This window comes from Macaca nemestrina, chromosome 18 (assembly GCF_043159975.1).
Source record: "Macaca nemestrina isolate mMacNem1 chromosome 18, mMacNem.hap1, whole genome shotgun sequence".
Taxonomy (NCBI): Eukaryota; Metazoa; Chordata; class Mammalia; order Primates; family Cercopithecidae; genus Macaca; species Macaca nemestrina.
The window spans coordinates 68,947,853-68,973,140 of NC_092142.1; the positions used below are offsets into that span (position 1 = coordinate 68,947,853).

The 25,288-nt window shown below is 45.9% G+C and overlaps 1 protein-coding gene across 2 annotated transcripts in view; it reads left to right on the forward strand.

Moving 5' to 3' along the window:
- The window catches only part of LOC105491347 (WW domain containing E3 ubiquitin protein ligase 2), a 181,207-nt gene that overhangs the window by 59,546 nt on the left and 96,373 nt on the right, over positions 1-25,288 (forward strand). For both annotated transcript variants that reach the window (XM_071084849.1, XM_071084850.1), the window contains exons 5-6: positions 19,709-19,846; positions 21,618-21,714. In XM_071084849.1, coding sequence (XP_070940950.1) covers positions 19,709-19,846; positions 21,618-21,714 — 235 coding nt within the window. The remainder of the gene's footprint in view (positions 1-19,708; positions 19,847-21,617; positions 21,715-25,288) is intronic.

Consider the following 25,288-nt stretch of genomic DNA (forward strand, 5'->3'; position numbering starts at 1 on the left):
CTCACCTGAGAGAGAAGAAAAGCTCTCTGTCAGGATTACCTTCTCCTGGTCCAGGCTGCCGCCTCCAGAGTGTTCTGTGAGGTGTCGGCTGTGGAAGTTGGTCGGCCTCGTGGGAACACATATTTGAGCAGAGGGTGATTCTGTTCCAAACGCTGAATGCTGGCCAAGGCCGTTCCTCTTACTCCTTTTCTACAGGTATATTGTGACTGTTTGTGTTTTAGTCTGCAGTAGGTGGCCAAGACATTTTTTCTCCCCTTTCTTTTCTTTCTTTCTTTCTTTTTTTTTTTTCCTTTAAAGAGATGTAGTCTCACTGTGTTCGTCAGGCTGGTCTCGAACTCCTGGCCTCAAGCAATCCTCCCATCTCGGCGTCCCAAAGATCTTGCATTACGGCATGAGCCACCATGCCTGGCTATATATACATGTATTTTTTAAAAATAAGAGACAGGGTCTTACTCTGTCACCCTGGCTAGCGTGCGGTGCCATCATAGCTCAGTGTAGCCTCAAACTCCTGGCCTTAAACTTTAAGGTCCTCCCACCCCAGCCTCCTGTGTAGCCAAGACTACAAATGCACACCACTATGTCCAGCTCATTTTTGTATTTTTTGTAGAGACAGGGTCTCCCTTTGTTGCTTGGGCTGGTCTCAAACTCCTGGGCTCAAGCAATCCTTCCACCTCAGCCTCCCATAATGCTGGAGTTACAGGTATGAGCCATCGTGCCTGGCCCCTGCTTTTCTTTCCTTCTTAGACTTAAGAGTTTCTTAGTGTTGGGTCAGGGTTTTGTGTGAGAGTTTATTTCTCCTCTGTAGGGCATTTTCTTAGGATCATGAGACTTGCTTGCAACAGGGGCAGGGCCTGACGCTGATTTATCAACTTTCATGCAGTAAGCACCTTTGAGTTCCGAGCTAGAGGCTGGCGCTGAAGTGGTGAACAGCAGACAGCATCCCTGTCCTCCTGGAATTTAGGCTCTAGAGAGGAAAACAGAAAGTTGAACAAATGGTGCAAAGTATTCCAGTTGTGACAGATGTGATGGAGGAAAGTACAGGATGATCTGGGAATGCATCGTGGGAGACTTTGGCCTGGGTGGGGTGTGTGTGTGTGTGTGTGTGTGTGTGTGTGTGTGTACATGCATGTGTGTTTATCAAGGAAGGCTTCCTGGAGGAAGTGACACCTGGATACCAGAAGGAGAAAAAGGAATTGTCTAGGGGAACAGGAGAAAAGCATTTTAGGTGGAGGGAAGAGCATGTGGGAAGCTTTGAGGCAGGAACAGACTGGTTGCTGTCAAGTCACACAGGAGGCCAACAGCAGGGAGGAGGCAGATGCTAGATCAGTGCTGTCCAGTAGAAACAGAATTCGAGGTGTGTGTATAATTTAAAATTTGCTAGTAGCCATATAAAAAATAAGTAAAAACATAGGCCGGGCACTGTGGCTCACGCCTGCAATCCCAGCACTTTGGGAGGCTGAGGCCGGTGGATCATTCATTTGAGGCCAGGAATTCAAGACCAGCCTGGCCAACATGGCAAAGCCCCGTCTCTACTGAAAGTACACAAATTAGCCAGGCATGGTGGCACGCGCCTGTTACCTTAGCTACTTGGGAGTCTAAGGCAGGAGAATCGCTTGAACCCAGGACGCAGAGATTGCAGTGAGCCACGATCGCGCCACTGCACTCCAGCTTGGGAAACAGAGCGAGACTATGTTTCAAAAAAGAAAAAAGTAAAAACAAAAACACAGGTGAAATTAATTTTAATAATGTATTTTATTTCCACATACGAAAATGTTATTTTAACATGTAATCAGTATTTTTAAAAGTACTAATGAGATATTTTACATACTTTTTGGCCTCAGGTGTGTCTTTGTGACACACAGCACATCTTAATCCATACCAGCCACCTTCTAAGTGCTCTGTGGCTGCAGGTAGCTGTGGCCCCTCTGTTGGACAGTGCAGATCTAGAGGTTGAGTCCCTGGAGGAAGACTGGGAAACTTCTCTTCTTTTATTTGTTTATTTGTATTTACAAATTTTTTATTTAAATTTTTTCTTTTTACTTTTTTTTTTTTTTGAGACGGAGCCTTGCTCTCTTGCCCAGGCTGGAGTGCAGTGGCATGATCTCATTCACTGTAGCCTCTGCTCCCGGGTTCAAGCGATTCTCCTGCCTCAGCCTCCCAAGTAGCTGGGATTACAGGTGCACACCACCACTCCCAGCTTATTTTTATATTTTTGGTAGAGAAGGGGTTTCGCCACATTGGCCCTGCAGGCCTCAAACACCTGACCTCAAGTGATCCAACTGCCTCAGTCTCCCAAAGTGCTGGGATTACAGGTTTGAGCCATGGTGTCTGGCCAAAAATTTTTGTTAAAATTGTCTTCAGAAGAAACTTTTCTTTGAAATCAGGTTACCATTAGTGTAGGGTTATATTTGTACAGTTCTAGAAACTTCTTCCATTCCTCTTGAACCTATGGCACAGGGGCATTGGGCCATCTTCTCCAGGGCCTGTGCCGTTTCTCATCAGCTGTGTAGTGTTCAGGCCCTAAATGAACACCTGCTGCAGGCCCAGAATGGTGGCCTTGACCTGGTGACAGGAAAATGAGATGGTTGCCTGAATGTGCGCTGTTTCCTTTCCCTTGCCAAAAACAAAACTGAAACACTTCATCTGGTGTTTGGGCCTCTGCTCTGCACCAGTCATTCGAACGGCTTCCGCCTGACCGTCCATTCCAGCCTTCCAGGTTCTCCCAGGGGAGGTGCTGCGGCTGCTGGAATAGCCGTGTTAACATCAGACCTCATTTATCTCCTTGTGGTGTTTGATGTTCCCTTTTCCTCCAGACTACCAGGACTCTTGGAGTATTTTTCTTAGTGTAGGAGGCTTATTCTTTGTGGGAGAGTGGTCTGTCGAAAGGGAAGGTAATCCTGGACCAGAGTAAGAGTGTCACAGTCACATAAGTGGGCAATTAGTGCTACTGTTAGGTACAGAGTGGGACTCTGACTTCAGTGCCTGACCTGGCCTGGGGGTGCTGTTTATTACATACAGGACAGTAAGGCACACACTTCTCAGAAAATAATATCCTTCCCTCCCTCCCTCCCTCCCTCCCTCTCCCCCTCTTCCCTTCCTCCCTCCCCCTCTTCCCCCTTCTGCCCTCCTTTCCTCCCTTCCTTCCTTCCTTCATTTTCTCCTTGCTCTTGCCCCTTTCCTCTCTCCCTCCCTCCCTCCCTTCCTCCCTTTTTTCCTTCCTCTTGCCCCTTTCCTCTCTCCCTCAATTAATTAATGTTTATAACACATGTATTTTATGAATTCATTCTCTCGGAGGGGGATCCCCAAACACTCATGAATGGATAGATTGCATCTGTATATGTTTGAAAAGATTCGTAGATTACAAGTGAAAAATCAAAGGGCAGAGCTTTGGGCCTAGAATGACAACTTTGCATCTGTTGTTGTTTTTCTTTTCTTTTCTTTTTTTTCTTTTTTTTTAAAAACAGATTTCACTCTCTCGCTCCGACTGCAGTGGAGTGGTGTGATATCGGCTCACCGCAACCTCCACCTCCCAGGTTCAAGTGATTCTCCTGCCTCAGCCTCCCAAGGAGCTGGGATTACAGGCATGTGCAACCATGTCTGGCTGATTTTTGTATTTTTGGTAGAGATGGGGTTTCACTATTTTGATCAGGGTGGTCTTGAACTCCTGAGCTCAGGGGATCCACCTGCCTCAGGCTCTGGGATTACAGGTGTGAGCCACCGTGCCCGGCCTTGCATCTGTAGCTTTCATATGTATATTTCTGCTTGTGTTTGCAATGACTTCATACAAAGTTGTTCAAAGTGGGTGATACTGGCCGGGTGCGGTGGCTCACACCTCTAATTCCAGCACTTTGGGAGGTTGAGGTGGGTGGATCATTTGAGGCTAGGCATTATAGACCAGCCTGACCAACATGGTGAAACCCCATCTCTAATAAAAATCCAAACATCGCCGGGTGTGGTGTTGGGCGCCTGTAGTCCCAGCTACTCAGGAGGCTGAGGCAGGAGAATCGCTTGAACCCGAGAGGCAGAGGTTGCAGTGAGCTGAGATGGTGCCCCTGCACTCCAGCCTGGGCAACAGAGTGAGACTCCATCTCAAAAAAAAAACTAAACAAGGCCAGGCGTGGTGGCTCACGCCTGTAATCCTAGCACTTTGGGAAGCCGAGTCGGGCGGATCACGAGGTCAGGAGATTGAGACCATCCTGGCTAACATGGTGAAACCCCGTCTCTACTAAAAATACAAAAAATTAGCCCGGTGTGGTGGCAGGCACCTGTAGTCCCAGCTACTCGGGAGGCTGAGGCAGGAGAATGGTGTGAACCCGGGAGGCGGAGCTTGCAGTGAGCCGAGATTGCGCCACTGCACTCCAGCCTAGGCTACAGAGCCAGACTCCATCTCAAAAAACAAAACAAAACAAAACAAACCCCAAAAGCTAAAGTAGTGATACCATGGGAAAGGCTTTGGAATGTGTTTGTGGAGTAGGTGTCATATTTTACCTTTCTGTATTTGAATTTTTTAAATGAGCACATTATTTTTTATTTTGAAAGCTAATATTATTTATTGTAAAGATGATATTATATAGCAGAAGCAGGCTTTTTTTTTTTTTTCCGATACATGGTCTTGTTCTGTTGCCTAGGCTGAAGTGTAGTGGCATGATCACAGCTCACTGCAGCCTTGACCTTCTGGGCTCGAGTGATCCTCCCACCTCAGACTCCCAAGTAGCTGGGACCACAGGAGCATGCCACTACACCTGGCTAAGTTTTTACATTTTTTGTAGAGACAGGATCTCCCTATGTTGTCCAGGCTGGTCTCAAACTGGGCTCAAGCAATTTTCCCACCTTGGCCTCTCAAAGTGTTGCGATTATCGACGTGAGCCACCACACCCTGCCTGGAAAATTCTTTTTAAACTTTTTATTATGGAAAATTTCAAATATAAATAAAAGTAGAGAGAAGTGGCCAGGTGCAGTGGCTCATGCTTGTAATCCCAGCACTTTGGGAGGCTGAGGCGGGCAGATCACCTGAGGTCAGGAGTTTGAGACCAGCCTGGCCAACATGATGAAACCCCTTCTCTATTAAAAATACAAAAATTAGCTGGGTGTGGTGGTGGGTGCCTATAATCCCTGCTACTCAGGAGGCTGAGGCAGGAGAATCGCTTGAACTGGGGAGGCAGAGGTTGCGGTGAGCTGAGATTGCACCCCTGCACTCCAGCCTGGGTGACAAGAGTGAAACTCTGTCTCAAAAAAAAAAACAAAAAAAAATGTAGACCGGGCGTGGTGGCTTGTTCCTGTAATCCCAGCACTTTGGGAGGCTGAGGCGGGCAGATCACAAGGTCAGGAGTTTGAGACCAGCCTGGCTAACATAGTGAAACCCTGTCTCTACTAAAAATACAAAAAAATTAGCCGGATGTGATGGCGGCTGCCTGTAGTCCCAGCTACTTGGGAGGCTGAGACAGAAGAATTGCCTGAACCCAGGAGGCAGAGGCTGCAGTGAGCCGAGATCATGCCATTGCACTCTAGGCTGGGCAACAGAGTGAGACTCCGTCTCAAAAAAAAAAAAAAAAAAAAGTGGAGAGAATAATGGACTATTCAGCACCGGTTACCCAGCTTTAATGATAACCAGCACACATCTACTTGTCTTTCATCTTTAGCACCCATCTTTTGGGGACGTATTTGCAAGAAAATCTCATGCCTTGTGTCATTTCACTTGTTGACACTCCCGCATACATGTCTAATGTTTAACGGACATGGAAATTATGGAAAAAAATCCACTATGGAATTAATGGAAATTGACAAAGAAAATCTTTATTTCATAATCTTACTGCTCAAACACAACTTATCATTTTTCTCTGGTTCATTTCTTTCTTTTTTTTTCTTTTTTTTTTTTTTTTGAGACGGAGTCTCGCTCTGTTGCCCAGGCTGGAATGCAGTGGCTGGATCTCAGCTCACTGCAAGCTCCGCCTCCCGGATTCATGCCATTCTCCTGCCTCAGCCTCCCGAGTAGCTGGGACTACAGGCGTCCGCCACATCGCCCGGCTAGTTTTTTGTATTTTTTAGTAGAGATGGGGTTTCACCATGTTAGCCAGGATGGTCTCGATCTCCTGACCTCGTGATCCACCCGTCTCGGCCTCCCAAAGTGCTGGGATTACAGGCTTGAGCCACCGCGCCCGGCCTGGTTCATTTATTTCTTTGCCCCTTTGTATACTTATTTTTACATGGTCTTAATAATAGGGTGCATTCTATAACGTCAGAGGTTGCAGTGAGCCAAGATCGCACCACTGCACTCTAGCCTGGGCGACAGAGAGAGACTCCATCTCAACAAAAAAATAAAAACTTAACATTGTGGTATGAATAATTTTCCATGTTGTTGTACGCTCTTTATAATCACTAATCTCAATCTTAGTTGGGGCACAGTAGCTCCCTTATCTGAAATTATAATTTGTAAAAAAAAAAAACCCAATTTATAAAAAGGGGAATTTTTTAAAAGCAGAATTATAACTTTAAAAAATAATTTTCTAAGAGAGCTCCTACATTTTGCTCTGCAAAGAACATTTAAAAGGGGGTTTGTTCTTTGGAAGGTGTTTATAAACATGGCTTTGATACCTGGCAACTTAGTTGGTTGTGGCCGCTGCGGTTCCCTGAGGGCACAGAGCATGGGTGATCTGTTGGAGCTGGGCAGGGCCTGGGCATGGCGATTAATAGTGTGGCGGGGACTCTCCCTCCCCCTAGGAGAAGAGGAGGGCTAATGACAAGGCAGCAGTAATGATGTGAACTGATAATTTATTCTAAAGACTTAACCTTCCAAGATCTGTATTTATTTCCCCTAAGTCCCTTTTAAAAAATTAAAATATGCTATGGCTTGAGAGATTTACCAAGATGGATGAAGTCTTTGTATCCTGTTTTAAGGGGATCCACAGTTGGTTCCCGAGACTCCTTCTGGGGTGCCTTGTTACACGGGTGACTGTGATGGATAACGTGCTGACTTGTGTGTGCATATGTACTTTTTTTTTTTTTTAAGTAAAGGAAAATGCATGTAGCTGCATGGGTCTTGGCTGTAGAGTACTGGGACCCTGAATCAAGAGAAATAAAGGGTGGTCGTGATTGATGAGTCTGTTATGTATCGAAATGAGGACATGAGTGCCGAATCCACCCTCCTTTCTTTCTCTCCTCCTGCTAAGGGCAGATGCCCCATCCATACTTAGAGGCCCCCCTTCCCTGCCTTCCCAGGAGCCCTTCCTGATCTTCCCTCCCACCTCTCCAGTTATTCTTCTCTGTCTTCCTTGCAAGGTCGTCATCTATTATTAATTTTTTTATTACTTTTTTTTTTTGAGACAGAGTCTTGCTCTGTTGCCCAGGCTGGAGTGCAGTGGTGGAATCTCTGTTCACTGCAACCTCTGCCTCAGGTTCAAGCAGTTCTCTGGCCTCAAGCCTCCCGAGTAGCTGGGATACAGGCGCCCGCCATCACGCCCAGCTAATTTATATATTATAAATAAATAAATAAATATATATATATATATATGTATTTTTTTTTGAGATGGAGTTTTGCTCTTGTTGTCCAGGCTGGAGTGCAATGGCGTGATCTCGGCTCACCACAACCTCTGCCTCCCGGGTTCAAGCGAGTCTCCTGCCTCAGCCTCCTGAGTAGCTGGATCACAGGCATGTGCCACCACTCCCGGCTAATTTTGTACTTTTAGTAGAGATGGGTTTCTCCATGTTGGTCAGGCTGGTCTTGAACTCCCATCCTCAGGTGATCCATCCACCTTGGCCTCCCAAAGTGCTGGGATTACAGGTGTGAGCCACCGCACCTGGCCTAATTTTTATATTTTTAGTAGAGATGGGGTTTCGCCATGTTAGCCAGGCTGGTCTTGAACTCCTGACTTCAGGTGATCCGCCTGCCTCGGCAAGGTCATCATCTATTTAACTGTTAAATATGAGAGTTTCCTATCATTCCATCCTTTTCTTCCATGATCTCATCCTTATTTGAACTTCCTCTCTGTGCAAACCACCGTGTGCAGGTGAGCCACAGATTTGAATCACTTCCGAGCTCTCTTCCCACATATCTGACGACTCTCTTGGTGTCTCCCTGTGGTTATGTCAGAAGCACCTCAACACGTGCAAGTCACCTCCTCCTCAGGCTTGGTCCTGTTCCCATATTCTAGATTTCATCGTGTAGATTCTCCATTTGTCCAGTTAAGTGCGTTAGGAACCCAGGAGCCGTCTTTGATACCCGACCCGTTTTCTAATCTCTTTAGATTCTCTTGATTTTTACTTTTGCAAGTCTGCCCACTTCTTCAGCTCCACTTCTCCCGCTTTAGTCCTTTCCTGGCCACCAAAATTTTTATCTGTGGCCTCCTGTCTGCTCTGCCTGTTTCTGTCCTTCCTTTCCTCCAACTTGTTTTCCACACCACAGCCAGAATGATTATTAATCCAGCAAGGCTGATCTTGTCACACCTCAATTAAAAAACCCTTTAGCACTGTGTGGTGGCTCTTAGGATACAGAAAAACTCTATAACTCAGCATGTCACAAGCCACTGCAACGTCTAGTGACCACTCAGCCCTCCCACCCATTTGGATCTCATTCCAGTTCAGCCCCTCATCTCTGCCCACTATCCTGAATGCACCCAGCTCACTGTGCACAGGGCCTTTGCACACAACATTGCCCCTGCCTGGATGGTCTTCCTCCCTGCCCTGCCCTACCCTGTTAGCTGTCTTCTCGAAACTTAGATGACAATTATCAGTTTCTCGAGAAACTTTTCCTCATGTCCTGACCAGGCCAAGCATCTGGCTGCTCAGGGGACCGTATGTTGATATCTCTTGAAACCTTTTCTTACAGTTGCAACTTTACATTTCCTTGTTACTTCCACTTCTGCCACTGAATTGTAAGCTTCCTAAAAGCAGGGACGACATCTGTTTCCATTCTTCATGATAACATAGCTTCAAGCACTGTCTGGCAGATAGTGGGCACCCAGCAAATGTTACTTGAACTTCCAGGGTTCAAGTAATCCTCTTCCCTCAGCCTCCTGAGTAGCTGGGACCACAGGCATGCGCCAGTACGCCTAGCTAATTTTTTTTTTTTTTTTTCGGATAGAGTCTCACTCTTTGGCCTAAGCTGGAACGCATGGTGCAACGTTGGGTCATTGCAGCCTTCGCCTCCTGGATTCAAGTGATTCTCCTGCCTCAGCCACCTGAGTAGCTGGGATTACAGGCACATGCCACCATGCCTGGCTAGTTTTTATATTTTTAGTAGAGATGGGGTTTCACCTCGTTGCCTAGGTGGGTCTTGAACTCCAGCGCGCAGGCCATCTGTCTGCCTTGGCCTCCCAAAGAGCTGGGATTACAGGCATGAGCCACCATGCCTGGCCTAATTTTTTTAATGTTTTATAGAGATGAGGGTTTCACTTTGTTGCCCAGGCTGGTCCCAAACTCCTGATCTCAAGCCATCCTCCTGCCTTGGCCTCCCAAAGTGTTGGGATTACAGGGATGAGCCACTGCGCCCAGCCCAGGAAATGTTTCCTGAATAAATGAACAAGAAACAGAGAAAGTTTGTAAACCGGCTTTGTAAAAATGAGGCTATTTTCTCTAGAAGAGTTCATGCAACCCCCAGGAGACCAAAACTTTCATTTAGCAATGATTCCCAGCGGTAGTAGCCCAAAGAAGAGACTGCAAGGCCAAGCCAGAGTTCTCGTTACATTCTGCGTTCTGAGTAAGACCCTGCCAGAGTGTGAGTGTTGGGGGCCGTGGGGAGGTGGAGTGAGCAAAGTCAGCATTGTCACCCCAACAGGAATACCAGTGTTCACTGCTGGCCTAGCTGGGTACAAGAGACTTTCTCTTGTTAGGCTCTGGCTAAGGTTGGAAGCTGAAGAGCCCTCGTCACAGTAAATCCTGGAATCATCTGGCTTCCTTTCCTGCAAAGGAAATGTGAAAGAGCCTTCTCTGGAGACCCGGGGTAGACTCCAGCCTGTGTGTGTCTGAGTTTCAGGGAGCTGGGGAATAGAAAGGAGACTGTTGACTCTCTGCCCTTCTGGAATTTCCCCCGGTTCCCTTCCTCTGTGTACCAGTGTTTGCAGTTATGTGTAGAATGAACACGGGCCTGTTAATGAAGGTGCTGCTTACTCTCACCTGCTTTTGATGGGCCTGTGGGATTGAGGGAAGAGGGAGGCAGGAAGAAGGAGGTTTGTTCCGCTAAGCAGCACTATGTGAACGGCCAAATCAGTCACGTCTTCGTCGGGCTTCAGAGACTCTTCATCCTGGCGTCCTTGGCCTCCCTTTAAAAAAATCCTCCTTTCTTTCTTGTTTCATGTTTCTCAAATTTCCAGGTAAAGCCTAACATTTGTATTCTGAATTAGGAAGAAAAAGAAAACAGAACTATTTTTCCTTTTAAAACACCTAAGTGTGGACATGACCTGCACAGACATTTCGATGGTATAGGGTGGGGAGGGACAATAATGAGAAAAGACCCCAAACTAGAAAGTTCTTTCATACATTTGCAGTGAAACTGTCCAGGCAAGGGTTCTGGATTTTGTAACGGAATTGCATTATAGTAGCATGGTTTGGCAGTTACGGTTTATGTAGTTTTTTTTCTTTTGTTGGAATAAGGACGGCAATTTCCATGCCCTATTTGTCTATATTTATTAGTACCACATGCAAACAACATATTTTAAAAAATCCAGGTCAAGAAAGGGAAAAAGTAACTCTTAGAAAAATATGACTCATCCTTGCTGCACGTACAAACTCTTCTCAGTAGGAAATTATTAACTTGAAGCCACTTGCAAATCTGAGGCTCTGAAGGGAGGAAAAATAAGAGTAAGAGTTATTCCCCAAACAGCTTGACTGATGTGTCTTCTACCTTTTTATATTTTAAACTATATTTTGTCAAAATCTTGCAAGTTTTTTTTTTTTTTCTTTCTTTATAGTTGCTGTTAGTGCCTTGGGTGTCCTGGCATGGAAAAACACAAAAACTTCTTTTTTTATTTTGAAACAGTCTCACTCTGTCAACCAGGCTGGAGTGCAGTACCCCGATCTCAACTCGCTGCAGCTTTGACCTCCTGGGCACAAGTGATTCTTCTGCCTCAGCCCCCCAAGTAGCTGGGACTATAGGCAGGCACCATCATGCTTGGCTAATTTTTGTGTTTTTAATAGAGACAGGGTTTCACCCTGTTGCCCAGGTGGGTCTTGAACTCCTGAGCTCAAGCTAGCCATCTGCCTCAGCCTCCCAAAGTGCTGGGATTACTGGTGTGAGCCACTGCGCCCTGCCTTCTTTTTTTTTTTGTTAGTGGCCAGTTACTAGAACAAAAACTATTATAGGAAATGTGAAACATACACAGAGGTGGAAAAATAGTCGGTGAATCCCCATATGCCATTACCCAGTTCAGCAGCCGTCTATGACGGGCCTTTCCTGTCTCATCTAACTTCCCATCCCATCCCCACTGGATTAATTTTATGAAAATCCCAGACATGCTTCAACTACAAATATTAATATTTTAGTGTATTTCTCTAAGAGATAAGGACTCTTAAAAACCCAACCCATGATGCCAGTTTCATACCTAGAAAACTCAATGGTAATCATTTCATATTTTGAACTATCTAGGCAGTTTTTACATTTCCCCAGTCGTAGTGTAACACTTTCATTTTATTTTTAAAAATTTTTTTAATGTTTTTTGAGACAGAGTCTCACTCCATCACTCAGGCCGGAGCGCAGTGACGTGGAGCTCAGCTCACGGCAACCTCTGCCTCCTGGGTTCAAGTGATTCTCGTGCCTCAGCCTCCCAAGTTAGCTGGAATTACAGATGTGTGCCACCACACCTGGCTAATTTTTGTATTTTTAGTAGAGATGGGGTTTTGCCATGTTGGCCAGGCTGGTCTCAAACTCCTGAACAAACGTGATCTGCCTCCCTCAGCCTCCCAAAATGCTGGGATTACAGGTGTGAACCACCGTGCCGGGCCCAAGCTTTTTATTTTTTATTTTTATTTTTCAAGACAGGATCTTGCTCTGTTGCCTAGGCTGGAGTGTAGTAATGCAAATATGGCTCACTGCAGCCTTGGCCTTCTGGGCTCAAATGATCCTCCTGCCTAGCCACCCATGTAGCCACCCATGTAATCTGAATTGAGATTACAGGTGCCCGCCACCACACCCAGTTCATTTTTCTGTACTTTTAGTAGAGACGGAGTTTCACCATGTTGGCCAGGCTGGTCTCAAACTCCTGACCTCAAATAATCCGCCTGCCTTGGCCTCCCAAAGTGCTGGCATTACAGGCATGAGCCATGACGCCTAGACCCCATGTAGGTGGGACCACAGGTGCATGCCACCATGTCCAACCAATTATTTTATTTTATTTTTTAACAGAGATGGGGTCTCACTTTGTTGCCCAGGCTGGTCTCAAACTCTTGGACGCAAGTGAGCCCCCTGCCTTGGCCTCCCAAAGTGCTGGGATTACAGGCATGAGCCACTGTGCTCAGCCATTTTAAGCCATCGGTTTGTCTGAGTCAGGAACCAAACAAGATTGAATGTCTCTTCAGTCTCTCTTAACCTAGACATTGTCCTCCCTCTTTTTACTCCTTGCATTGTGTTACTGAAGAAACTGGACAGCGTGTCCTTTACAGTTTCCTACACTTTGGATTTTGCTGTGTGTCTCCCTAAAGTGTGGTTCTGCATGTCCCTCTGTCCATCATGGGCAGATCTAGAGGCTGAGACTGACTTTGGTTTTTTTTTTCTCTGGTGTGGTGATGTGTGTTTCCATCAGGAGGCACCTGGTGTCTGTATGCTGGCTTTTAAAGGGCTGTCTTTCAAAGGGCACAGTCCCTGGGACTTCCCAGAGTCTTTTTCCCTAGATTCTCATATTCAGCCTTACTGCTGTCTGTTGACCTCCATCAAGTAGTATTAGAAGGTATCGGTAACCAGTTATTCCTTAGAACAGAAGGGTTCAGTCGTATAGCTGAAGAAGTATGTTTGCTGATTACTGAAGTTAGCATGAGCTCAGGCCTTTGACTTTCTTGGTGAAACCTAAGCCTGTGCCAGCTGATTATTTTCATTATATATGTTCCATTTAGTCCTAATTGAATCAGACTTCCTCTAGCCATGCTCTAAATTGGCACGGTTTGCAGCCCCTGCCTATGACTTGTCCAAAGCTTTGATTCCAAGACATCAGTGGGCCTGCGGGGCCTGGCTGATGTGCTTGGTGGGGAGTCCTGGGGCTTTCTAACTCATGCTAGGGAGGAGGCCAGGGTGGAATCTTCTTAGACACAGTGTTTCTTAAAGACACTGCCATCGCCTTTGCCCAAACCACCATCTGCTCTCGCCTGGATTACCACAGTGACCTCCTACCTGGTCTTGTGTACCTCAGCCCTTCTCCTGTAGCCAGACTGATTGTGCTGCAGCAGGAATCAGGTCACTTCCTTGCTCAAAACCCTGTAACGGAGCCGCATCCCATGTTGAGCAATTGTGAGGACCTTGCCCCAAGGCCTGACTTGGAGGCTCTGGTTACCTCTTGCCCTCATCTGCTCCTCTCTTCCCTCACTCCACTCCAGCTGCCCTGGCCTCCCTGCCATTCCCCAGACATGCTAGGCATGCTCTCATCTAGCACCTCTGGGCTTGCTTTTCCCTCTGCCTAGAATATTCTTCCTCCAGATACCCACGTGGCTTCCCCTATCCTTTACTCTTTGCTCAATTGTCACCTTCCCAGGGAGGTTTTTCTTCTCTACCCCACATCCTCTCCCAGCTTAGCGTTCTTCATCCCCCTTCTTTTATTTTTTCCTATTGCACCTGCCACCTTCTTTTTAAATTTTTTTTATTTCATTAAAAATTTTTTTTTTTAGTTTTTTTTTTTTTTTTTTTTTTTTTTTTTTTTTTGAGACGGAGTTTTGCTCTTGTTGCCCAGGCTGTAGTAAATGGCACAATCTCGGCTCACCACAACCTCTGCTTCCCGGGTTCAAGCGATTCTCCTGCCTCAGCCTCCCGAGTAGTTGGGATTACAGGTGCCCGCCACCACACCCAGCTCATTTTTCTGTACTTTTAGTAGAGATGGGTTTTCACCATGTTGGCCAGGCTGGTCTCAAACTCCTGACCTCAAATGATCCGCCTGCCTCGGCCTCCCAAAGTCCTGGGATTACAGGCATGAGCCATGGCGCCCAGCCTGCACTTGCCACCTTCTAACAGATTATGCAATTTACTTTTTTTTTTTTAAAGAAGAAAAGAAAAGACATTGCTTATTGTCTGTTTCTTCCAAGTAGAATGTAAATGCTTTTTGCCTATCTTGTTCCTGTTGAATCACAGTAACTAAAATAGTAGGTACTCAAGGCACAGATGTGAACAGCACGAATGCAGATAGAACAGGGCCTGATGAGCTTGAGAGGAGCTGGTGAGCTTCCTATATGCTAAATCAGATTCCAGTTATGGAAATGGACTCACTAAACCTACTTTTTCATGGGTTTCTTGATTTTGAGCAATGCCTCTAAAGGCAGCAGGAAGACATACTGGAAGAGAAAGGGCCTCTGTAGAGCCGTCCGCACAGCTGTAGTGAAAACAGAGGGCCCCAGAGGTGAGGTGGCTAAGACTGCTATTTATAACTAAGGTTCTAGTATATGTTTTCCAGCCACACTTACGCCTTCCAGCCTCCCCTGTATGCACGAATCTGTCACTCAATTAGCTAACGGTTTCTTTAGTTCCATTGTATATTATAGGGCTCCTCTGGCTCAATTTTTTAAAAAAGTGAATAATGAGGTGTTCTGTTCTCTGAAGTTTAATTTTTTAAATAACCTTGCCAATTAAAAAAAAAAAACCTTTCCCCAATGTTTAATTATGAAATTTGCAAACATACAGAAGAATTGAAAGAGTGATACAGTGAACACCCAAATGCCATCCACCTATTTCTGGCACTTGTTAACATTTTTTTGCCAAATTTGTTTTGTCTATATGTTATTATAGTGTATGGCTGGGTGTATTTTTTTTCTTGAGCAGTTTGAAGGTAAATTGCAGATATCGTGACACTTTACTCCCCAAAACTTCACCCTATTCTTCTAAAAAGTCACTTGAAAATAAATGCGTGTATCATTCTCATCTACTCTTGCATCTCCCAGGAATGAGACATTCTCATATAAAACCAAAGTGAATTTTTTTTTTTTTTTGAGACGGAGTCTTGCTCTGTTGCCCAGGCTGGAGTACAGTGGTGTGATCTCGGCTCACTGCAAGCTCTGCCTCCTGGGTTCACGCCATTCTCCCGCCTCAGCCTCCCAAGTAGCTGGGACTACAGGCACCCGCCACCACGCCTGGCTAACTTTTTGAATTTTTAGTAGAGACGGGGTTTCACCGTATTAGCCAGGATGGTCTCGATCTCCTGACCTCGTGATCTGCCAGTCTCGGCCTCCCAAAGTGCTGGGATTACAGGCGTGAGCTACCACGCGCAGCCTTTTTTTTATTTTTGAGACAGAGCCTTGCTCTGTTGCCCAGGCTGGAATGTTGTGGCACGATCCTGGCTCACTGCAACCTCCGCCTGCAGGGTTTAAGTGATTCTCCTGCCTCAGCCTCCCAAGTAGTTGGGATTACAGATGCGTGTCACCACGCCTGGCTAATTTTTGTATTTTTAGTAGAGATGGGGTTTCACCATGTTGGCCAGGCTGATTTCGAACTCCTGAGCTCAGGTGATCCACCCACCTCGGCCTCCCAAAGTGCTGGGATTACAGATGTGAGCCACTATGCCTGTCTGTAAAACCATAGTACTGCTATTAAACCTAAGAACTTTAACAATTTCAAACATCATCTAATATTCAGTTTGTATGCAAATTTCTCCACATATCCCAAGAATATAGCTTTTTCAAACCAAGATTTAGTCAAAAATTCGTGCATGGCATTTGTTGGTTTTCTTTAAATCTAGAGGAGTCTCCATCCTGCCTCTTTTTTTTTTTCTTTAAATGAATTTAATGACATTGACTTTTTCAGGAGTCTGGGACAGTTGTCGTATGGATGTCCCACATTCTGGCGTCTGATTGCTTCCTCATGGTATCGTTTGACGTTTCTCCATCCCCCTCTTTCACATGAAGCCTGTGGCGTCAGGTTGCCTTGCTCTCGGTGACAGTAAATTAGATCACTTGGTTATCATGGTGATAGCCAGAGGTCTCAAATAGAACAGAGGAGGGTTATGTTCTCAAAAGTTTAGTTTAAAGAAAAAAGGCCCTCCCCCTCCCTATTGGCTATTTAAATTAAAATTAAATTAATTTATTTTTTGAGACAGGGTCTCACTCTGTCACCCAGGCTGGAGTGCAGTGGCGCAGTCTTGGCTCCCTGCAGTGTCTGCCCCAACCCAGGCTCAAGCAATCCTCCCACCTCAGCCTCCTGGGTAGTGGGGACCACAGGTACACCCCACCAGGCCTGGCTAAGTTTTTGTATTTTTAATAGAGACAGGGTCTCACCATGTTGCCCAGGATGGTCTCGAACTCCTGAGCTTAAGCGACCCACCCATCTCAGCCCATCTCAGCCTCCCAAAAGGCTGGGATTACAGGCATGATCCACCATGCCCAGTCCTATTTTATGTTTTTGAGACAGAGTCTCATTCTGGTTGCTTAGGTTGGAGTACAGTGGCGTGATGTTGGCTCACTGCAGCCTCGACCCCCTGTGCTCAGGTGATTCTCCCACCTCAGCCTCCTCAGTATCTGGGGCTATAGTAGCCTACCACCACATCCAGCTAATTTTTGGTATTTTTATTGGAGATGGGGTTTTGCCATCTTGCCCAGGCTGGTCTTGAACTCCTGGACTCAAGCAATCCACCCTCCTTGGCCTCCCAAAGTGCTGGGATTAACAGGCATGAGCCATTGAGCTTGACTGGCTCCTTTTAATTAACTTTTTTGTAGTGACAAAGTCTCACTGTGTTACTCATGCTCGTCTTGAACTCCTGGACTCAAGTGACCGTCCTACCTCAGCCTCCCAAAGTGCTGGGATTATAGGCATGAGCCGCCGCACCCAGCCCATTGACACTTTTTGAAGGCAAAGTGTGTCTCAATGTGTTGTATGGTGGCTTCTGAGCCTTCAAATATATAATGATTCCACTGGAGACAATGAGTAGATAAACTAGATAGAAGAGCTAACTTGGATCCTTGGGACGAGACCATGGAGAGGAAAATGCAGGCTATCTCTCTGGCTTCTGTCCAAGGCCATGGCACTGTGACTGTCACAGGGGTAGAAATGAGCAGCGAGAGGCCTTGGGTTCCTCCACTCTCCTGTTGAACATTATCAGTCCTCCAGGAAGGAGGAAAAAAAGTGTCCACACTCCATTTATGAAATGACGACCTTTGAGGTATCAGGACAGGAATCAAGGAGCCCTTCTGGAATGCTCATCCCTCAGCACACTTCCAACAGTGGTCTGTGTACTGGAGCCAGAAGGCTGGGCGCCTTTAGGAGATGACCTGAAAACAAGATAAAAAGACAGTTTGTCTGCGTGATGGGTCTGTGGCTTACCTTGGAAGATTCTGTGGTCACAGCCCAAAAAAGTCTCAGAAGGACCAGAAGGATCAAGAGAAGAATGACTAAAATGAATGAAGGCTACGGTGCAGTGGCTCACTCCTGTAATCCCAGCACTTTGGGAGGCTGAGGTGGGAGGATTGCTTGAGGCCAGGAGTTAGAGACCAGCCTGGGCAACATAGTGAACCACGTCTCTATAAAAAAAAATTAAAAAATAAAACAAAAAACAAATACGGTGAATGAGAAATTAGACCAAGAGGAATTAGGACTCTTCAGCCTAAAAACAGGAAAGTCAACAGGAAGATGATAAAAATGATAGCTTATTAGGAGCTCAGTAGGTGCCATTTACTTCTTTGCAAGAGTCCTCTGAAAAAGGTGCCATGATTTCCCCTGTTTTGCAAGTAGGGAGACCGATGCTCAGTTTAGGTCATTTGCTTCTTGCTGCACAGCTCTCAGGGACTGTGAATTAAACTCAGAGTGCTTGACCACACCCCCTCTTAACCCATGTGCTTAATATCCCTACTGCCAGAGACTTAGGCACTGGATCTTGGCATAATGGAGTAGGGAAACCCTCCTTGACTTAAAAAAAAAAAAAAAGCCCACAATAATCAACATTTATGATCGCACAGCTTCAGGGGGCTAGATTTGGCAGCAGCTTAGCTGGGCAGCCTGGTCTGGGATCTCTCCCGAGGCTGCATTCAGGATGTGGACTAAGCTGTAGGGTTAGGCTCTGCTGGGGCTGGAGCAGGTGCTTCCCAAGTGGCCACTCCCAGGGATGACAAGTGGTGGCTGGGGGTTGAAAGGTCTCAGTTCCTTTCCATACTCCTTGGCTTTTGAAGGAACTCATTTCCTTTGGAAACTACAAGTGTTATTTTATAGAAACATTTAGTACTCACCAAGGCCCTTAGTGGAACTGGCTGAAAATAGCAGCAGACTCACTCAAAAAAGAGTTGGAGAGATCCATGGCAGGGAAGAGAGATTAAGGGAAGGTAGAGCGCTTAGGAGAGCTTGAAAACCAAAGGGTAACTGGTTTCTATCTTATTATAATAGATCCTTGAATTGATCTAGAATTTTCTGCTAAGTTCTTAAAGGGTTGTATCTGTAGAGGGATTTAGAGCTGTCTTTTTTGCGGGGGTGGAGGAAAGGGGGGTTATCTGTAGAAAATGCTCAAATTTACCTTAGTGTGCTTATGGAGACATTTATACATACTCTACCTTGTTCTAGAAAACAGGTAAGATAGCTTATTATCGTGCAGTAGCAACTAAGAAATAAAACAAGGTGTTGGACTGGGTGGGGTGGGTGGGGAGGGAGGTTCAGATACGTGGCACTTGCCTGGTCTGGTTTTGTAAGGTGTGGTGTGGACAGACCCTGTGGAAATCCTCATAAAGGTTGATTCCCTTTTGGTAATTATTTAACAGCCCTGAACTAAAGGCCGTAACTCCTGGCTGGACTGAACTGAAGGGAACTGAAGTATTCAGTGTGGACTAAACACTTAACTAGACAGAAGCTATTCAGCACAGCCAAGTTCAGTAGCAGGGTGGAGGGTGTGTGTGCAGCAGTTTCTAGCCTGCCTAGGGCTTGGTGCTTCTGCCTCCAGTCAATTTGTTCTGTTTTTTTTTGCTACAGTCACCCACAGGACTGAATCTACCTGGTATCCTTGGGGACAGGGTGCTCTGGGCCACTTCTCACCTCTCTCTCCTTGAGTCAGTGATGGGGCCGATTAGCCTGCATTGAAGTTTCATTGTTGTAACTTTTTTCCCTTATTTCAAGGCAATACATTTTCAGGATTGAAAATTTAAAAAAACAACAAAATGTTTTAGCACAAATAAGAAAAGAATAAGCCCCTGCAATCCCTCTCCAGATGGAGATGTCTCCTGTTGACAGTTCCTTAGGGTCTCTTTGGTTTCTATGGGCAGGGGGATATTACTTGCAACTATTTCTTCATCTGTACACCATCAGTATCCCTGTGGTTTTCTCACAGTCCTGCAAGTGTAAACAAACGAATACATCAGTAATGTGGAAATTATGTTGCTGATCTGGTGATATGAAATGTTTAGAAAGAGTACACCTTCCCCTCCAACCTGATACAACAGTGATTTCATTAGACATATTCCTTCCCACTCTTTGTTCCATGCGACGAGGCAAAATTTGAAGATGCGGGGAAAGCATTCTCAGGGAAGCCAGCGAAGGTGAAATGGGTGCTTCTAATTTAGAGAATCTTAACTTGGGGTGCATTTGCTTTAGCCCATCCATGTTGCCTTTTGTACCCCACAGTGGAGAACACGCAGCTGACCCTGAACCTGCAGACGGAGAACAAAGGCAGTGTTGTCTCAGGCGGAGAGCTGACAATTTTCCTGGACGGGCCGACTGTTGATCTGGGAAGTGTGCCTAATGGCAGTGCTGTGACAGACGGTGAGTGCCGCCCTGCTCCTCAGGGCTGTGCTGGGACGGGGTGGGGCTGGGCAGGGGCCAGGAGGTGCTGAGAGCTTGGTTCTCTACTAGGCATCTTGGTTTGATTACCACTCAGCCTGGCCCATAGCTAGCCCCGACTCTTCTTAGCACCGTGGATCAATATCACGACATGAATTTTCAAGGGCCACTTTCTGATCAAGGGCCACAGTAAATGTCCAGTCTCTGTAAATTGTGTAATTGTTTGGTTTGATAGCAGAGAAAAACATCTTTCATCCCATATGGACTTTGGAAAATGAAATATCTTTATCAAATGTGACTTTGGCCCATTTTCCTTCCCAATACAGTTACACTTTTTGGGGAGGTTGAGGGTGTTTTTATGAGGAGTTGGGAAGGGGACCCTGTGTTTTTCTAGAGATACACACTAGCAAAATACAGACAGAGCTGGGAATTTGGAGAGTGTCCCCTTCTCTGTCCCGAATAGTTTGTTTCTTTTGATCTAGTCTGAAATTAGTCACCTTTGGATCTAGTAGGAAATTATTTCATGAATAATTCTGAGGTCTGAAATGGGTTGGGTTTCTCCATTAATTTTTCCCATTAATGTTTTCTTAGATGTGATGTAATCATGGCACTTTCCAGGCACCAAGCAGGATTTCTGTAGCTTCAAAGGGGTGCAGTTTGAATTCCAATTCAAGGGCAGTTGGTTGGAATCTCAGTGGCTGGATGGGCCTTGACTGTGGAGAAAAATCCCTTAACTGCACTGATCAGTGCTTGGGGTGCTTTGGTGCTTGGAGAAAAACATGCGTCATTCACTCGTTCAACACATATATACATAATTGTATCCCTGGTATGCACTAGGTCTTAGACCAGGTGCCAGCCGGATGGCAATGGGCCAAATTCACATGGTCTCCACTGCTTGAGGTTTACAGTCTACTTGATGAGGGCAGGGGAAGTTAGACATCAAATGAGTAAACACACAGGTAATTACATAGCTGTGATTGTGACAAAAGCTATCAGTGAAAACCACAGGGTGGCATGAGATTCCTGTACTTTGTTGGGGGAGATCTCATCTAAATTGAGGGATCAGGGACGGTTTCTCTGAGGAAGCTGAGACCTGGAGGACAAGGAGTTTAGACAGGCCATGGTGGGGGTGTGGGGTGAAGGGGTGGCTTGGCCTGTGATGGGAACAGAGGCAGTCAGTGTGGTTGGATTATTAGGAGCAAGAAGGAGAGAGAATGGAGGAGGTGAGGTCGGAGAACCAGGTCAACTCAGATCGTGCAGCCTTGAAGCCCTTGGTAGGGATTTTGAACCTCATCTTGAGAAACAGAAAGTTGTTGAAGGGTTTCTAGCAGAAGACTATGATGATCTGATTTGGCTTTGTAAAAGCTCTCTGGGTGTGTTATGGAGAAATGCCCCCGATTCCTGGCCCCTACTTTGCACGGTTAGCGTTTGTTCTCTATCTCATGTTTTTGAGGCTGAGATTCATTTAATGGATAAGGCAATTTGCTTGTAAGTGCCTTGAATGCTCTTGAATGTCTTGGAGAAGAGAAGCTGTTTCCAAGGTTTGAGCCCCACTGCTCCATGGCATGGATTGGATCCTGTGTGATCGTCCCTGTTCCTCTCCTTCTGGTGGCTGCAGCTTGCTGGATGTCCGTATCCTGTGGTGGTGGCAACTCTAACACACAGAGGGAGTTCTGTTCCTGGCTGTCAAATCTCGAACATGAGTTGAGCTCCTCAATGCTTCTGTCTTTTCTTGTGATTGATTCCTTTCTAGGATCACAGCCACCTTCGAGAGACTCCAGTGGAACAGCGGTAGCTCCAGAGAACCGGCACCAGCCCCCCAGCACAAACTGCTTTGGTGGAAGATCCCGGTAAGACCCCCCTTGGCTATGAGAAAGAGCTGAGAAGATGCTTAGAGCTATTGAAAACATGTTGGGACATGGCGGGGAACATTTTATGGTAGAAACTGTGGACATTTCCAGAGATCTTGTAACTGACTCAGTGGTGAAGGAGGCTAATAGAGGAGTCCAGAACTCAGGATCCTTTTTTTTTTTTTTTTTAATTGAATTTAGATTTTTAATTTTTGTTTTTATTTTAGATTCAGGGGGTACATGAACAGGTTTGTTACATGGGTATATTACATGATGTTGAGGTTTGGGCTTCTAATGATCCCATTGCCCAGATAGTGAACATAGTACCTGATTGGTAGTTTTTCAATCCTTGCTCCTCTCTCCTTGTTCTTGGAGTCCCCAGTGTTTATTATTTATATCTTTGTGTTCATGTTTACCCAATGTTTAGCTCCCACTTATAAATGAGAACATGTGGTATTTGGTTTTCTGTTTCTGCATTAATTTGCTTAGGATAATGGCCTCCAGCCTCCGGCTATATTCATGTCGCTGCAAAGGACATGACGTGATTTCATTCTTTTGTTTTGTTTTTTGATATGGGGTCTTGCTCTGTTGCCCAGGCTGGAGTGCTGTGGCACCATCACGGCTCACGGCAGGCTTGACCTCCTGGGCTCAAGATGCAGACCCACCTCAGCATCCCAAGTAGCTGAGACCACAGGCATGTGCCACCACGCCTAGCTAATTTTTAAATTTTTCTAGAGATGGGATTTTACCATGTTGCCCAGGCTGGTCTCAAACTCCTGGACTCAACTGATTCTCCTGTCTTGGCCTCCCCAAGTGCTAAGGTTATAGGCATAAGCCACTGTGCTATAATCTAGCATAAGCTAAGATTATAGGCTTACTTTTTATTCATTTTTTATGGCTGTGAAAGAATTCAGGATTCTTAGAAGGGTCAGAGGCTCCTTGACGAAGACTGGGACTAGCTAAGTAGGTTATTGGATCAAAGGAATCGTCGAACAGGAAACTCGACTGCTCTTTTGTATGTCAGGTGCTGCTGCCACAGTTATTCTTCCAGGACACACATAGAAATGCTTAGAGCAATGGTTCTTTGTGAGATTTTCTGTCGTGCATTCTGCTTTAGGGGGTGGCCCAGGGTTCCCTTGGAGTGTTGGTTAAGACCTCCTACAGGCCGGGCGCGGTGGCTCAAGCCTGTAATCCCAGCACTTTGGGAGGCCGAGGCAGAAGGATCACGAGGTCAGGAGATCGAGACCATCCTGGCTAACACGGTGAAACCCCGTCTCTACTAAAAATACAAAAAATTAGCCGGACGTGGTGGCGGGCGCCTGTAGTCCCAGCTACTCGGGAGGCTGAGGCAGGAGAATGGCATGAACCCGGGAGGCGGAGCTTGCAGTGAGCAGAGATCATGCCACTGCACTCCAGCCTGGGCGACAGAGCGAGACTCCATCTCAAAAAAAAAAAAAAAGACCTCCTACACTTAGAGTCCAAATATTATACTTGTTATACATTTTACAAATGACATAATTTAATTTACCGAAATTCCCATTTTATACCTGTGTTAGTGGTGCAAACTCATTTCCATGGTAACTGAACATCTAGGCAGGAAAATAACTCTAAGTATAGAGAGATGAGGGAGAGGGTTGGCACCTTTGTTTATTGTTTATTGCATGTGCAAAATCACCAGATATTTAAAGGACATTTTGAGGAAAATAATCTTAAAAGTACAAACTACAAATAGGTTTGTAAATCTTTATTACCTGCAGAGAGTAGGTAAGTAACTGGCAGTAAAAATCTTCCTAAATGAGGCCAGGCACAGTGGCTCATGCCTGTAATTCCAGCTCTTTTGGAAGATCAAGGTGGGAGGATCACTTGAGGCCAGGAGTTCCAAGACCAGCCTGGGCAACATAGGGAGACTCGGTCTCTATAAAAGATAGAAAAATGAGCTGGGCGTGGTAGTGTGTGCCTGTAGTCCCAGCTACTTGGGAGGCTGAGGTAGGAGGATTGCTTGAGCCCAAGAGTTTGAGGCTGCAGCTGCCCTGAGCTAGCAACAAGGCACTACACTATAGCCTCGGTAACAGAGTGAGACTATGTTTGGTTAAAAAAAAAAACCAAAAAACCAAAACACTTCCCAAACAGATCCCAGGGAGGGGGAATAATGCTTTGAGAAATGGAATATGATTTTAGCCAATACCCGCAGCATCTTAAAAGATCCCTCTGAGGACAGCCGTCAGCTTCTCCTGATTTGATTGTTTTATGGGCTTATGAGGTTGCAGTGACTGGCAGGTGGCGGGAGCAAGACAAGATGTACATTCGGATCTTTTTTCCGTACCCTTATTAGAAGCAGAGATGCCATTTCCCCATTCTCTTTTTTCCAAGTCACTGTAAAGGCGTTGCCTCGCTCCCGAAGACCCGTCATGTTTTCTGTGTCTCGGTAGGTGACTTACAATAGTTGGGTCTCACGGGGTGACGAATGACAGTGTAATTGGCAAGTCTTTTGTCAACAAAGCCATGATGGGCACCTGGAACTGGAGGAAACAGTTTCTTAAGCTAGAATAGCTGTGGGCGAGGAATACTTGAACATTTCACTCTTTAGAGAGGGAAGAATACTTGAGTGAAATCACTCTTTAGAGAGTGATGCCTTCTCAGCTTTGGTGCTAGTAACTGCATCTTAGTCTTTTAGCTGAGTTGGAAAATTTGTCTCAGACACACCCATATCACTTAATTTGGGGCTCAAAGTCAGATTCAGCTCTTAACAAGTTTGTATCTAAATTCTTGACCTATTTACTGGTCTCTGAATTCCTCCAGTTCATCGACCTTGCAATTCAGAGATCCTGTTAAAACTTATTTGTTGTCATTGGTGTTGAGAATGACACCAGGTCATTGGTGTCGCAGCAGCCAGGCTGCAACAGGAAATCGGATTCATTTTGGCCCATCACACGTGGTAGACATTCAGTGCTAGTTAGATGGTGAGCACGGTACCTTCCAGAGAGTGTAAGCCGTATCGGAGTCCTCTGCAGTCTGTTAGCTGCTGCAGGCTTTTACTACGTGTAGCGTCTGAGTTTTCCCGGGCCTCTGCCATTTAGGTAAGTATTCATTCTGCACTCACGTGGAACCTGTTGCCATTCAGCAGGAAACACTTTTGCAAATATTACCCAAAGACTGTCTCTTTGCCTCCTTAAAGCCCCCTTTCCACTTTGCTGTTGCAGGTATGAAGGTCACTGTACACACGTGCTTATGATTGTAGGTGGTGGCCGAGTAGTCTGTTGGATAACGGTGTAGGGCTTTGGAATCAGGAGATACAGATCAAATCCTGGCCTGTCGTTTACTTGCTATGTGATTTTGGATAAGTCACAAAACCTCTCAGATGCCCATTTTTTTTTCAGGTGTAAAGTGGGGATATCACCTGCCTCACAGGGTTGTTGCAGGGTTATTGTGGGAATGAACTGAGATAAGGCATGTCAGTCAGAGGGCCTTACGCAACCGGAGCACTCGGTGGAAGTGGCAGTGGGTTTTCTTTGTGTCTGGAGACTGTCGTTTGTGCACACCTACCCCCCTCCCCGCTAAGCCTGGGAAGTGAGGC